The sequence below is a fragment of the Salvelinus namaycush genome, chromosome 3 (genome assembly GCF_016432855.1).
Source record: "Salvelinus namaycush isolate Seneca chromosome 3, SaNama_1.0, whole genome shotgun sequence".
Lineage (NCBI taxonomy): Eukaryota > Metazoa > Chordata > Actinopteri > Salmoniformes > Salmonidae > Salvelinus > Salvelinus namaycush.
Genome location: NC_052309.1, coordinates 97,562,385 through 97,576,923, shown reverse-complemented (window position 1 = coordinate 97,576,923; position 14,539 = coordinate 97,562,385). Strand labels below are relative to the sequence as shown.

The 14,539-nt window shown below is 46.6% G+C and overlaps 1 protein-coding gene across 2 annotated transcripts; it reads right to left on the bottom strand.

The window, feature by feature from the left end:
* Positions 1-4,767: 4,767 nt before the first annotated feature.
* On the bottom strand, positions 4,768-14,291 carry LOC120043831 (far upstream element-binding protein 2-like). Of its 2 annotated transcripts, XM_038988426.1 has the most exons (18): positions 14,086-14,291; positions 13,445-13,550; positions 13,244-13,303; positions 12,415-12,451; positions 12,192-12,250; positions 11,694-11,765; positions 11,507-11,564; positions 11,144-11,315; positions 10,754-10,852; positions 10,475-10,582; positions 10,218-10,320; positions 9,942-10,066; positions 9,260-9,571; positions 8,949-9,052; positions 8,721-8,800; positions 7,964-8,185; positions 7,446-7,621; positions 4,768-7,243 (listed from the first exon to the last, which is right to left on the bottom strand). In XM_038988426.1, exons 1-18 carry the CDS (start codon positions 14,209-14,211, stop codon positions 7,235-7,237), a joined length of 2,028 nt encoding a protein of 675 aa, XP_038844354.1. In that variant the 5' UTR covers positions 14,212-14,291; the 3' UTR covers positions 4,768-7,234. The 2 variants fall into 2 exon arrangements, with proteins under 2 accessions (XP_038844354.1, XP_038844355.1); XM_038988427.1 differs by lacking the exons at positions 4,768-7,243; positions 7,446-7,621 and having other exon boundaries at positions 8,162-8,246.
* Between the last annotated feature and the right edge of the window lie 248 nt (positions 14,292-14,539).

Below are 14,539 nucleotides of genomic sequence, written 5' to 3'. Positions count from 1 at the left end.
TGTGTGTGTGTGTGTTGTGTGTGTGTGTGTGTGTGCGTGCGTGCGTGCGTGCGTGCGTGCGTGCGTGCGTGCGTGCGTGCGTGCGTGCGTGCGTTGCGTGCGTTGCGTGCGTTGCGTGCGTGCGTGCGTGCGTGCGTGCGTGCGGGTGCGTGCGTGCTGGGGTCCTACTGCTGTGCTGTATTTTTAGGGGTGTGAATGAACATGCGTGATTTTTGTGATCGTGTGTGTGTCTTGTAACGTGTGTCTGGTTGTACGATTGTTGAGTCTGTGCTTCAGAAGAAGTGTTGACTGTATATTTGGTGGATATGTTCAAAGGCATTCAAAATCATTTTGGGTGAATGTTTTTATTGGTTCTTTTTAATTTGATTAGTTCCTTTCCTGAAAAAAGAGTGGCATGGTTTTGGGGTTCCTGTCACAACCACTCACACACGCACACAAAATATAAAACCCTGGTTTAAAGGTGTTTCCATGTCAACCCCATAGGATGTGGAAAAGTAGCCCATTAATTTCTCTCAGCTGCAGTGTCCATCTGCCTCTGCTGCTGAATGTGCAGTTCCGTAAAGAGGGATCAGTTCAATATATATTCCTGTTTGTGTTTTCAAGTGCTTCATTGCCATCTGTTTTATTGGTTTCTGTTGAGACCTTTGTGGCCTCTTGTTGTCCACCACGTCATTGGCGCCAGTCTTATTTTTTATGTTTGTTTTGTCTTTTTCATTTCTGTGCCAAACATTTCTGATTTCAAATAACTACTTTGTTTGTTTACATATTCCAAGAAGGACTGTGCTGGACTGAGTTAAAATGCGATAATATAATTATATATATGTGTGTCACTCTATTTCCTTTTCATTGTCACAAAGTGAACCTTTCTTTGTCTGGTGATGTGGTGTCAATCTGTCACACACTAAGTATATTTTGTGTGTATGTGTATTTACTGAGAGTTGTTATTGAGTGTGAGTGTGCATGTTTGATTTCAGTTCTCCTCATGTGAGCTCTCCATACATACACAGGCCAAGGGTCCTGCTTCTTTTGCACAGTCACAGTCAATGACTGTCCTTTTATATGGTGAGATGTCAGTAGCCTGGTCCCAAATATGTTTGTACTATCTTGCCAACTCCTGGTTTGACAATGACCTTATAAGTTGGCGGGACAGCACAAACTGATCGGGTACCAGGCTAGAATATCACAGTTCTGCCTATTTATCACAGACAGTCTCCACTTCAAGATCCCTGTAGATCTCTCATGTACAGAACTGTATATCTGTGTCTGATGGAATCGCAGCGCACAGGTGTAAGGTATTCTGAGGAAGACCCTTACATTCGGTGCCATTGTTGTATGGGTTTAGCATGGTCCCAGATCTGTTTGTGCTGTCTTATAGAAGTTGGAATGACAGCACAAACAGATCTGGGGTCAGGCTCGATGTGAAACGAGACAGGGGAATCAGTCACCTTAACTTCCTCTACATTTCTCATTCTGTCTCACTCGTTTCCTTCCTGCTAATGTCTTTCTGCTGTTGATTTTTTGTTGAAGCCATTTTCATAGAACATTGTCCACCACTATCAGTTCGGTTGTTGAACATGTATTGTATGAACATTTCATTGCATTTAAGTGTCACAAGAATGTTTTCAAAGGCAGCAATGCATATCTTGAGCACGCAGCGTGGACCTCTAAACCAGCATGTTTAACCCTCTGGGGCGTCTGCTGCTACCACAACTGATGATATATCCTCCCATGTCCTGCGGATCTCCCTATACCATGGCCATTCTTTTCCAGACAAAAATGTTTGTCATTTTTATAGAGTTCAGTTTCTTACTTCTAAAAACAAAAATGGTATTGTGTGGCAGTGTTTTATGAATCTGGTCAAATACACGTATGACTGTGCCTTTGGGAGGTTGTAGAATGCACTTCAAATGTTTTTAATTTCAAAGATATAAAATAAATTAAGAATTTTTTAAGTTGTCACACCCTTGCCTTTGTTTTCCTCCTCTGAAATGTACAGACTCGTTTCCGTTGGAGCAGGATGTGGGTATTCTACATTGTGATGTACAAAGACTGTACTTTCCATCACAGTGGCTGTGGTGTATTCATTAGTGCAAACTGTTTCAGAAAATAAATGTTTCTATTGGACAAATTTATGTAGGTCCCTCCCCATTTCGTCCTGTTTGCTTCCGTTTGGTTCCTAGTAAATAGACCCCTGGTCTGTCACATAGTCTTTGTGGCAAGCACTGCTCAGAATCAAATCAAATTGCATTTTTCACATGCACCGAATACAACACGTGTAGACCTTACAGTGAAATTCTTACTGACATAAGAGCTCATGTTCAGCTTCCTGTCCTCTTTCGGTGTGACAGGAATTGAGAAACTGTAATACTAACACACACACCACACACAAACGAAGGACCACAGTAAATACATTTTCCTGAAAACAGACTGTGGTCAAGTCACGGTGGGGTCTTAACCTACATTGTAATAGACTGTGGTGAAAGCACATTGGAAGGCTTTAAGTGGTTTACTTACTCTTTGATAGACATTTAGTTAATGTGTTGTTGTCTACATGCTGACACACTACAGTTAAGGTAGTCTCGCTGCTCTCGCATAGCCAAACAGGCACTAATTAACCTAGAACTCTGGAAGTAAATAAGAATTTGTTCTTAACTGACTTGCCTAGTTAAATAAAAATAAGTAAAAAGGTGAGGCTACACGAGGCAGCTCTCTAGTCACCCCTAGTGGTGGGAATGGGATAGTAATTTAACTAGGCAAGTCAGTTAAGAACAAATTCTTATTTACAATGACGGCCTACTCCAGCCAAACCCGGACGACACTGGGCCAATTGTGCGCTGTCCTATGGAACTCCCAATCACGGCCGGATGTTATACAGCCTGGAATCGAACCAGGTACTGTAGTGACGCCTCTTGCACAGACCAACTGGCAGGTGTCTTCCCTGACATTTTCAACATGTCCCTGATTGAGTCTGTAATACCAACATGTTTCAAGCAGACCACCATAGTCCCTGTGCCCAAGAACACGAAGGCAACCTGCCTAAATGACTACAAACCCGTAGCACTCACGTCCGTAGCCATGAAGTGCTTTGAAAGGCTGGTAATGGCTCACATCAACACCATATTCCCAGAAACCCTAGACCCACCCCAATTTGCATACCGCCCAAACAGATCCACAGATGATGCAATCTCTATTGCACTCCACACTGCCCTTTCCCACCTGGACAAAAGGAACACCTATGTGAGAATGCTATTCATTGACTACAGCTCAGCGTTTAACACCATAGTACCCTCAAAGCTCATCACTAAGCTAAGGATCCTGGGACTAAACACCTCCCTCTGCAACTGGATCCTGGACTTTCAGACGGGCCCCCCCCAGGTGGTGAGGGTAGGTAGCAACACATCTGCCATGCTGATCCTCAACACTGGAGCCCCCCAGGGGTGCGTACTCAGTCCCCTCCTATACTCCCTGTTTACCCACGACTGCATGGCCAGGCACGACTCCAACACCATCATTAAGTTTGCAGACGACACAACAGTGGTAGGCCTGATCACCGACAACGACGGAACAGCCTATAGGGAGGAGATCAGAGACCTGGCCGGATGGTGCCAGAATAACAACCTATCCCTCAACGTAACCAAGACTAAAGAGATGATTGTGGGCTACAGGAAAAGGAGGACTGAGTACGCCCCCATTCTCATCGACGGGGCTGCAGTGGAGCAGGTTGAGAGCTTCAAGTTCCTTGGTGTCCACATCAACAAACTAGAATGGTCCAAACACACTAAGACAATCATGAAGAGGGCACGACAAATCCTATTCCCCCTCAGGAAACTAAAAAGATTTGGCACGGGTCCTCAGATCCTCAAAAGGTTCTACAGCGGCAACATCGAGAGCATCCTGACTGGTTGCATCACTGCCTGGTACGGTAATTTCTCGGCCTCCGACCGCAAGGCACTACAGAGGGTAGTGCGTACGGCCCAGTTCATCACTGGGGCTAAGCTGCCTGCCATCCAGGACCTCTACACCAGGCGGTGTCTGAGGAAGGCCCTAAAAATTGTCAAAGACCCCAGCCACCCCAGTCATAGACTGTTCTCTCTACTACCCCGTGGCAAGCGGTACCGGAGTGCCAAGTCTAGGACAAAAAGGCTTCTCAACAGTTTTTACCCCCAAGCCATATGACTCCTGAACAGGTAATCAAATGGCTACCCAGACTATTTGCATTGTGTGCCCCCCCCAACCACGCTTTTACGCTGCTGCTACTCTGTTTATCATATATACATAGTCACTTTAACTATACATTCATGTACATACTACCTCAATTGGCCCGACCAACCAGTGCCCCCGCACATTGGCTAACCGGGCTATCTGCATTGTGTCCTGCCACCCCCTTTTACGCTACTGCTACTCTCTGTTCATCATATATGCAGTCACTTTAACCATATCTACATGTACATACTACCTCAATCAACCCGACTAACCGGTGCCTGTATGTAGCTTCGCTACTGTTATTTTTCACTGTCTTTTTACTGTTTTTGTATTTCTTTACTTACTTATTGTTCACCTAATACCTTTTTTGCACTGTTGGTTAGAGCCTGTAAGTAGGCATTTCATTGTAAGTTCTACTCCTGTTGTATTCGGCGCATGTGACAAATAAACTTTGATTTGATTAGACCGCTGCGACACTCGGGAGCCCAAACACTAGTCTTGCTCCTTGATAAAGCATTATGGAACACACTAACAGAAACAAAACTGGACACACAAGTTTAAAAATATGTTGACTTTTCACCCTTTTAATTCAACAGAATATTGCTGCTGGTGGTCATTTTATTCACAATATCAACACTGTGCCCTGCAAAATGCAGACTCCAATACAGTGCCCAAGCTGCCATTCTTCCTCAAGAGTTAGTGATTCAACATGTCTGGGCCATGTTCATTTGGGCACACCGTACCAAAACGTTTTGCAAAAGAAAATTTGCACTTATTGGACAAGTCCAGGTAGTCCCTCCCTGTTCCAGTCTGTTAGTCCCTTATGAACATGACCCTGAGGTTAACCTTAACAACCATAAATTGCCATCTTACTCATGACTTCAACCATAGCTTATTCCAGTGCAACCTTAAAACTCACTCTGAATAGGAGTTTTTCCCTGACCAGGGACCATAGTTAGGGGTTGCAAAATTCCAGGAACTTTCAATAAATTCCCTGGTTTTCCAGAAATTCGGGTTGGAGGATTCTGGATTTCCTGCTTATTCCCTCCTGATTCTGGGAATCCTCCAACCGGTATTTCAGGGAAACGGGAGGTCAGGACATCCCATCAGAAGGTGATCTAACTGGCGGGAGGTCAGGACATCCCATCAGAAGGTGATCTAACTGGCGGGAGGTCAGGACATCCCATCAGAAGGTGATCTAACTGGCGGGAGGTCAGGACATCCCATCAGAAGGTGACCTAACTGGCGGGAGGTCAGGACATCCCATCAGAAGGTGATCTAACTGGCGGGAGGTCAGGACATCCCATCAGAAGGTGATCTAACTGGCGGGAGGTCAGGACATCCCATCAGAAGGTGATCTAACTGGCGGGAGGTCAGGACATCCCATCAGAAGGTGATCTAACTGGCGGGAGGTCAGGACATCCCATCAGAAGGTGATCTAACTGGCGGGAGGTCAGGACATCCCATCAGAAGGTGATCTAACTGGCGGGAGGTCAGGACATCCCATCAGAAGGTGATCTAACTGGCGGGAGGTCAGGACATCCCATCAGAAGGTGATCTAACTGGCGGGAGGTCAGGACATCCCATCAGAAGGTGATCTAACTGGCGGGAGGTCAGGACATCCCATCAGAAGGTGATCTAACTGGCGGGAGGTCAGGACATCCCATCAGAAGGTGATCTAACTGGCGGGAGGTCAGGACATCCCATCAGAAGGTGACCTAACTGGCGGGAGGTCAGGACATCCCATCAGAAGTTGACCTAACTGGTGGGAGGTCAGGACAGACCATCAGAAGGTGATCTAACTGGTGGGAGGTCAGGACATCCCATCAGAAGGTGATCTAACTGGTGGGAGGTCAGGACATCCCATCAGAAGGTGATCTAACTGGCGGGAGGTCAGACATCCCATCAGAAGGTGATCTAACTGGCGGGAGGTCAGGACATCCCATCAGAAGGTGATCTAACTGGTGGGAGGTCAGGACATCCCATCAGAAGGTGATCTAACTGGTGGGAGGTCAGGACATCTCTTATTGGAACTTTATTCAAAACAATTGAAAAATAAAAAACAAAAACGTACAATGTAGAAGACCGTGTCACAGATCAAGGAAACTAAAACTTCTAACACCGTTCGTCTCCCGTGCAACAGGTTGAGTTAAACAGACTAGTGTTATGTGATGTTTGCAGTAGGTAACTTCACACTGTAGATATACCCGTGGCTATGTTAACTAGCGTTCCACAATCACTGAAGTCTTCCGCTGTGCAACCACATTCATACAGACACGCACGTTTATCATCACTTGTGGGGACACATTCTAAACACTGTACAGTCACACACACACACACGGAAAACAAAAAATATAATTCACAGAACATAAAATCAAAACCAAAGCTCAAAATGTATGAAGACCAAGCAACTTAGGTGATGGGAATGTTCCAAATGAAGGAGAAATCAAACTACCAAGCAATGAAAAGCAAAACCTCCCACTCTTAATCATTTTACCATTCATGTAATTAATTGTAATCTTTATAAATAAATGTTAATTTCAGTAAATGCAGTATTAGTAGTGTAGGACTAGAAGTAAGTCACTTGAATAGACAGTTTGGCTGTGGTAAATAAAATAAAAAAAGGGGAAAGTGCGATTTCATTGGGTGAGTGATGAGCATTTCCGGAAGTAAATCTGGCTTTCATGGTTCAGAGTTCAAATCTTCCAAGTTCATGTTTTTATTGACAGATGACGGAAAAAACAAGGGAAGATTTCAGGGAACCAAAATGAAAGACAACTAGAAATCCATCCCATTATTCAGCTCACAAGCAAAGCAATAGTTTCTCTTCGCATATTTATTTAAACAAGTGGTGAGTTGGTGGATGGGGAAAGGGGAGGGACAGGGAAAGGACTGCCAGCACAATCCCTTCAGAACAAAAAATATAGATATAATAAAATTCAAAAAAAATGGCCGGATTCTGTTGACTGGTCGGGTTAAGTGGTAGTAGCCTTTCTTTATTCTCGCTCTTTATGAGTCTCAGCCGAGCCGCTCACTGTGTCTGGAGAGACAGAACAGAGTAAGAGTACCGAGTCAGAACCACAACAACCAGTAACATCTTCAGCCTGGATGACAAAAACAGACTGCAACCCAGGACAGTACACCTCAGGACAGAACGCACACACCTAGGCAATATACAAAACACAACTTGTTAGACATACACATCTGAGTACTCTCACAGTACACACAGAGTGTAACTTTACCTGCTGGCCTTGCTGAGGGGTGGCAGGCTGTCCTGGGGCCTGTCCTGTTTGGCCGTAGTAAGCAGACTGCTGCCTGTAGTACTCTGCCCAGGCTGCACTGTAGTCCTGCTGGCCTCCACCTGGGGCTGCTGGGGCACCTGCTGCTCCTGGCCCTGCTGCAGAGCCTCCTGCCTGGGCTGGGGGAGCAGAGGAGAGGGGGTCTTATGGATGAAGAAGAGATATGCTATGATCGACAAGGTTAACATGAAAGATTCATGTTCTTACAGCGCTGGTTCACTTCAAAATTAAAGTTTGTCAGATGATTTTAGACCTTGAAAGTAATCTAAAGTCAAGCGTAGTCAACAGCCCACAACAGTAGACAGCTATACGCCTCGATACAAAATTAAATGAGAAAGATAGACACTGTCTAAAATGACAAAATTAGACAGTGCCCATCTTTCCTATTCTAAGAGGGAAACAACTGCCGTCTTTCCTCCTGTGGTGTTATTCTAGTAACTATAGTAGACCAGTGGTCTCACCAACACCCATCTTCTTGTAGTACTCCTCCCAGGCCTTGGTGTAGTCAGGCTGGCCCCCAGGGGTCTGGCTGGCCTGGGGCTGGTCTCCAGGTGCTGGGCCACCAGCGGTGGGGTTGGTGGGGGGCTGGCCGGGCCCTGCTCCCCCTGGCTGCCCTCCCTGGTAGTACTGGCCATAATAGGCTGCCCAGGCTGCGTTAGGGTCCGCGGCACCGGCTGCCTTGCCTAAAAAAGATGGCAGTTGGAGGTGAGGTCCTCATAGGGCTGAGCGTGCCCTGCTACCTGCCTGTGCTTAGAAACCAGGGGGCAGAGAGAGATAGGGTGAGTTATTATCAATAGCCAACACAGAAAGACATTCTCCCATCACAGATGATTTTGATAATAGTTGCACGGTTATGTACCACTAAAAGCTAGCCTGGCCCCAGTTTGTGCTGTACTCCTATGGACATTGTGACACCAGACAATGGAGTTGGCAAGACAGCAGAAACATATCTGGGACCAGGCTAACTAAAGCCTGCTCTCTGTTGTAACCACTGTTTTGAAATGACAAGGAGATAAAACTATATGGTAGGAAAGCCCAAAAGAGACCACTGGTAGGCTGGGTGGAGTTGACTCCATATTGCTTTCCCTTTCTCAGTCTTTTCAAATAAGTGATTACAGCGAGAGAAAACATTGGGAGGCCATTGAAAGTTATAGTTCCAATGTAACCATTTCCTGTCCACAGTGAGGGTCTGAAAGGTCAATGTTGCAGGTCACTCACTGGGGTCGTGGGGTGCTTGGGGCTGCCACTGCTGGTAGGTGTTGCCCCAGCCCTGTGGGGGGTAGCCATGAAGACCTCCACTTGGGGGGGATAGAGAAAACCCAGTTACTACTCAGTATACTTCCATTGGTCCAATCAATGATTGTATCGTTGTAATGTAACATTTTAGCCAGTAGAGGCTTGTAAAAGCCAGAGTTTGTGATGACTACATTTCCAGTCTCCACTCACTGTGGTCCAGGGGCTCCTGGGGGTCCTGGGTTATAGGGATCAGGATTATAGGGACCCATGGGGCCTGGTCCACCAGGACCTGGACAAACAGGACAGAGGGGACCCTGGAAAGCACAACCAGTTAGATGCATGGACATTATGTTCACATCTATGGTGAAAAGACTGAAAGCAAATTAAATCGCCAGTTTGACTCCATTGATTGTGCTTTGAAGCAATCATGTCCATTTCCCCAAATGAGTTTTCCAACACCACAAACCCATCCATCCATCCTCCGCCCTTTCCTCCTTACCCTGAGCAGGAACCCTGCATACCTCGATCTTGTCCTCGATGAGCTGCTTGGCGTGATCTATCTGCTGCGGAGAGCCTCGAATGACAAAGAGCTTGAAGTTAGGGTCCCCGTTGGGGGGCAGCTGGCGGGAGATCTCCACAAAGGCCCCAGTCTGCTGGTTGATGGCCTTGATGTTCTCCCCGCCCCGTCCGATCACCAGGCCACACTTGTGGGCCGGAATGGAGAAAGTCATCTCCCCTCCTCCACAACCAGGGGGACCCCAGCTTCCCTGGCCCCCTCGGCTGCGGCCCCTGCCGCCACCACTCGGGGACATGCCTGGAGGCCCGGGAGGACCCTGAGAAGGAAGGAGGGTGGAAGAGAGAGCGAGAGAAAGAGGGTCTTAATACAATTTATATTTAAGTTCTGGTCCTGGACGTCAGAAAGTCAGAGTTTGTTTAAGATGAGGATATTTACCTCCTAATAACAGTAATGTACTGTATGGGGAATTGTGGGAATGCTCTAACACTAGGACTATCATTTGTCTAGGTTATGGAGTCCATTTGTTTACAATGTTCCAGTGGTTCACTAAATGCGTTGAGTGTTGTATGTTCCACAAGGCACGGCATCATGGCAGCTCCAATACACTTGTATGTAAACAGTTCCAAGCTAGCGTGTGAGCAGTGGCTGTTTTTCAGATACTCTACGTGCGTGTGTGAGGTATGTACCTCCTGTCCTCCCTCCTCTCTGACCCTGATGCTCTGCAGTAGCTCCTGGATGATCTGGGCAGCATTGTCACAGCAGTCTGGTGGGCCCATGATGTGGGCCATCTTATCTGGACCTGTGCCATCATCTACAAAGACAGGACATTTCCTCTGAGTCTTGTGCAACACCACATACAGAATGTAGAGCTTGTTAGTAGACACCACAGAACTTGTGGTTAAACTGTGTAAATGAGTTGAGTAGCAGTAGTTCATATGACATGACTATGAAACGTTATATACCTGGTTTAAACTGTATCCTAACTCCTGCGTCGTTCTGAATCTTCTTGATCATCTCCCCGTTGCGACCAATCACCACCCCGACAGAGTGTCGCGGCACTGGAACCTAGCCAATCAGAGAGCAGGTTAGACAGTGCCAAATAGATTAGATTGATAGCTAAAGGAAGGTGCTCACTCTCTTACGAATAAAACATCAGACCTGTGATGGGGAATGTGAGTCCCTCTCCACACACACACACACACAGATCCCTCTCACTTACGTCCATGGCTCTTCCACCTCCCCCCATGCGGGAGCCGTACTCGTTCCTGTCTCCGAAGCCAGGCTGATCCCTCTCCCTCAGTATCTCCTGCACCAACTCCATGGCTTGCTGAGCAGACCCACAGGACAGATAATAAAGTTGTTTGAATTTGAATAAGTCTCCTTAGGGAGAACAGCTATTAGCACATCAAAAGTTGCTACCAAATCCCCCATCTGCAGAGCTGCAGTACAGCATGCCAATTCAATATGGGATGCAGATTGTAGCAAGGCCTTGTGTTACCTCCACTTTGTATGGCTCCCCGATGATGCGCAGGGGCTTGTCCATGTTGGGTCCCTGAGACGCGTCCTGAATCAGGATCATCTTCACTCCTGCTCGCTCCTGTCAACGCCGCAGACAGACAGCATGGTCAGCTCTGCTCAACCTACTGATGGCAACGATTCACAACACTCACATGGTCCATGAAATACTTGTGTAATGAGATACGAGAGTTTCCTGCTTATATTTCTTTCATGCTTGCTCTGTAGATTTAACAACCAAAAAAGTAATTTGCATGACTGCACACATCAGCCTGTTTGCGATGAAACTGTCAACATCTCAAAACACACGCCTCAATGTGTTGTGGAACACTTCTCTGGCTACTGGTGAGGCCGACTGACTGTCTGTATATACCTGTAGCTGTTTGATGGTCTCCCCTCCCTTGCCGATGATGAGGCCAGCCTTGCCTGCGGGAATCATCATCTCCTGCCCTGAGCCACTCTGTCCATTGGTCGCCTCGTGGAAGGATGAGGGGGGCGTGCCCCTCCCCCGAGACACAATCTCATCCAATAAAATCTTGGCTTTCCTAGTCAGAGTGGAAGAGAGAGGGGGGTGGGTCAACTCAACTGATGAGTGCAATAGCACACATTAATAGTGGAACTACAGAGATATGCCATACATAAAGATAGAGCTGTGTAAATTCAGTGGCTAGAGGTGAACAGCATCTTGTGATAACAATACAAAAATATCACAATTAGCTAGTAGGATCTCACTTACTGTACGGAGTCTGGGGACCCTGTGAGAGAGACACTCCTCTCTGGTAAACCTCCACTGTCTGAAAAGAACCAACAGTCAATAACACACACACGCGCACACACACAACCATAAAAACAGATGAAGAGTTCAACTATAGCTCTGCTCCTAACCATTGACTATAAAGGCCACACTTTCCACAGTCCCTCACCTGGGGCTATCTGAACCTTGCAGCCTGATTCCTGCTGGATCTTGTTGATCTGTTCTCCGCCCCGGCCAATGACTGGAGGAGAGGAAGAGAGGAGAGTTGTAATTTTTATTGATTATGATGTTCATGATGTGTCCAGTAATGTTCAAATTCAACACATGAACACGAAAAAACAAATCCAAATCAAATGTATTTGTCACATACACATGGTTAGCAGATATTAATGCGAATGTAGCTAAATGCTTGTGCTTCTAGTTCCGACCATGCAGTAATATCTAACAAGTAATCTAATCTAACAATTTCACAACAACTACCTTATACACACACACAAGTGTAAAGGAATGAATAAGAATATGTACATAAAAATATATCAATGAGCGATGGCCGAACGGCATAGGCAAGATGCAGTAGATGGTATAGAGTACAGTATATACATATGAGATGAGTAATGTAGGGTATGTAAACATTATATAAAGTGGCATTTGGAGAAAGTGCACTTACTGAGTCCCACCATTCCATCAGGAACACTGTACTCCTCTGAGGTGGTTGTGAGCCTGGCACTGTGGGAGAGAGAAGCAAAGCACAACAGTTCGTTATCCAAATCGTCAACATATTGTCACCATTAATCTTCTGCTGAAGAACTAATTCCAATCCCCAATACTATTTCACTTCATTTTAGAGACCTACTTGGATTGTTATGGATAAAATGATGCTAATGACTTGCCTCTGCTGGGCCAGTGCTGCCAGTTGGGCTCCGATAGCTGTAAAAGGAAAGAGAGAAAGAAAGAGAGATATATAGAGAGAGGACAGGGCTCAGATTACTGACACACTGCAAAATGAGGACAAGACAAACACAGGTGATGCTCACAGTGACAGACCAGGGGAGAGGGGCAGGACAGTACAGACACCGACCAGGGAAGAGTGGTGAAACAGTACTGACACAGACCAGGGGAAAGGGGCCAGACAGTACAGACACCGACCAGGGGAGAGTGGTGAAACAGTACTGACACAGACCAGGGAGGAGGGGCCGGACAGTACAGACACAGACCAGGGAAGAGTGGTGAAACAGTACTGACACAGACCAGGGAAGAGGGGCCGGACAGTACAGACACCGACCAGGGAAGAGTGGTGAAACAGTACTGACACAGAACAGGGAAGAGTGGTGAAACAGTACTGACACAGACCAGGGAAGAGGGGCCGGACAGTACAGACACCGACCAGGGAAGAGTGGTGAAACTGTACTGACACAGACCAGGGGAGAGGGGCCGGACAGTACAGACACCGACCAGGGGAGAGGGGCCGGACAGTACAGACACCGACCAGGGAAGAGTGGTGAAACTGTACTGACACAGACCAGGGGAGAGGGGCCGGACAGTACAGACACCGACCAGGGGAGAGGGGCCGGACAGTACAGACACCGACCAGGGGAGAGGACAGTACAGACAGACCAGGGGAGAGGACAGTACAGACAGACCAGGGGAGACAGTTGACATTCATGTAAGACATGGAGCAGGTTTAGTAGGTAGTAGGAGACATGAGGAAGAGCAACTTACAGAGAGCTGTGGCTGAGTCCACGTCACTCTGTGGAGCCATTTTCTTGCTCTCAGGTTGATCTGTGGGAAGAAAAAAAACAAGTAAACAAAGGTTGAATCTGATCTCACAATAATCTGTGTGCACACACTCCAGTTATCAGACGTTCACATTGGCAGTGGCCCTTTCACAGTCCCCAGTAGTGTGTGTGTGTGTGTGTGTACCTGGGTCCTCCAGCTGTCGTTTCTGTGCTGTGAAGGGAAAGACGTCTGGTGCATTGATGTTGTTCATAGGGGCTACCCCTGCACATTCACCAATCTTGGCAGCAATCTGATGCACAAAAGTTGAAGTCACTTGAACACATAACAGATATTCAAAGAGCATATCATGACATGATGAGAATATTACATGAGATGCTAATTGTTTGTGAGCTGAATGATGTCAATCAAATGATGTCAAGGATATATACTTTGTTGGGAATGCACTCAAAAACACAGACACGCTGAGGGCTCGGAGCCCGCTTGTCTGTCATCAGGACTTTGTCTTTGCATGCAGCAGAAGCAGCCAGCTCTCAACAGCACAACAACATTGGGAGACGGCTAACTCAACTTGCATGCATTGGTAACAACATCATAACGGTATTTCTGCAGTGGCACGTCAACTGGGTCTTCAAATTCACTTGACTTATAACGTTAACTAGGTAGCTATAATAATCATAACTGGCAACCGTATTGATTGCTCGCCAAACATAGTCAGCCAGCTTTGCAAGCTAACAACCACGAAACAAGGCAATAGTCACATTTTCTTCACCCCTTCCCAGTGGCGCTCACGCGCATTGCTACAATGCCTCCCGCTTCTGTCTCACCTGCCGGGCCCGTTGTACCGCGTCTGCAAAGGCATCTTTTTTTATTCCACCACCGTTACCGATAGCTAGATGTCCGCCGAGAGGAGCTCCAGCCCCGGGTGCCGGTACCGAGCTGTACTCCGACATGTTTGCGGAGGGGAGATAGAAGAAAATACGAAAGTTAAAGTGGTGTTTAGGCCAGGTCAGACTGCGCAGGAGCGGGAAGTCAGACGATCAAATATTCCGGGAGGGGAAAGCAACCGGAGATGGAGCACTGAGAGCGGGAACAAGGTTTAGATGACTTTTCTACAAATAATGTAAAAACATAAAGTTATATTAACATTATCTGAAGACACTTTATTACAAAATATGAATTTCAACCCCCAACGTTTCGGACAATTTTGAAAATAACTTTTGTCAAAGGCAGTCAAAATAACCTCCACATCTTCCAATGACAGGGACTGTCTGTGCCTAT

What these genes read in the sequence shown, in the direction of transcription:
- LOC120043831 (XM_038988426.1), bottom strand. Translation starts at nt 14,211, where the DNA reads ATGTCGGAGTACAGCTCGGTACCGGCACCCGGGGCTGGAGCTCCTCTC. An exon ending in GGACTCAGCCACAGCTCTCT is followed by an intron (nt 12,452 to 13,243) that starts GTAAGTTGCTCT and finishes TTCCTTTTACAG; the next exon opens with CTATCGGAGCCCAACTGGCA. An exon ending in TCATCGAGGACAAGATCGAG is followed by an intron (nt 9,053 to 9,259) that starts GTATGCAGGGTT and finishes TGTGCTTTCCAG; the next exon opens with GGTCCCCTCTGTCCTGTTTG.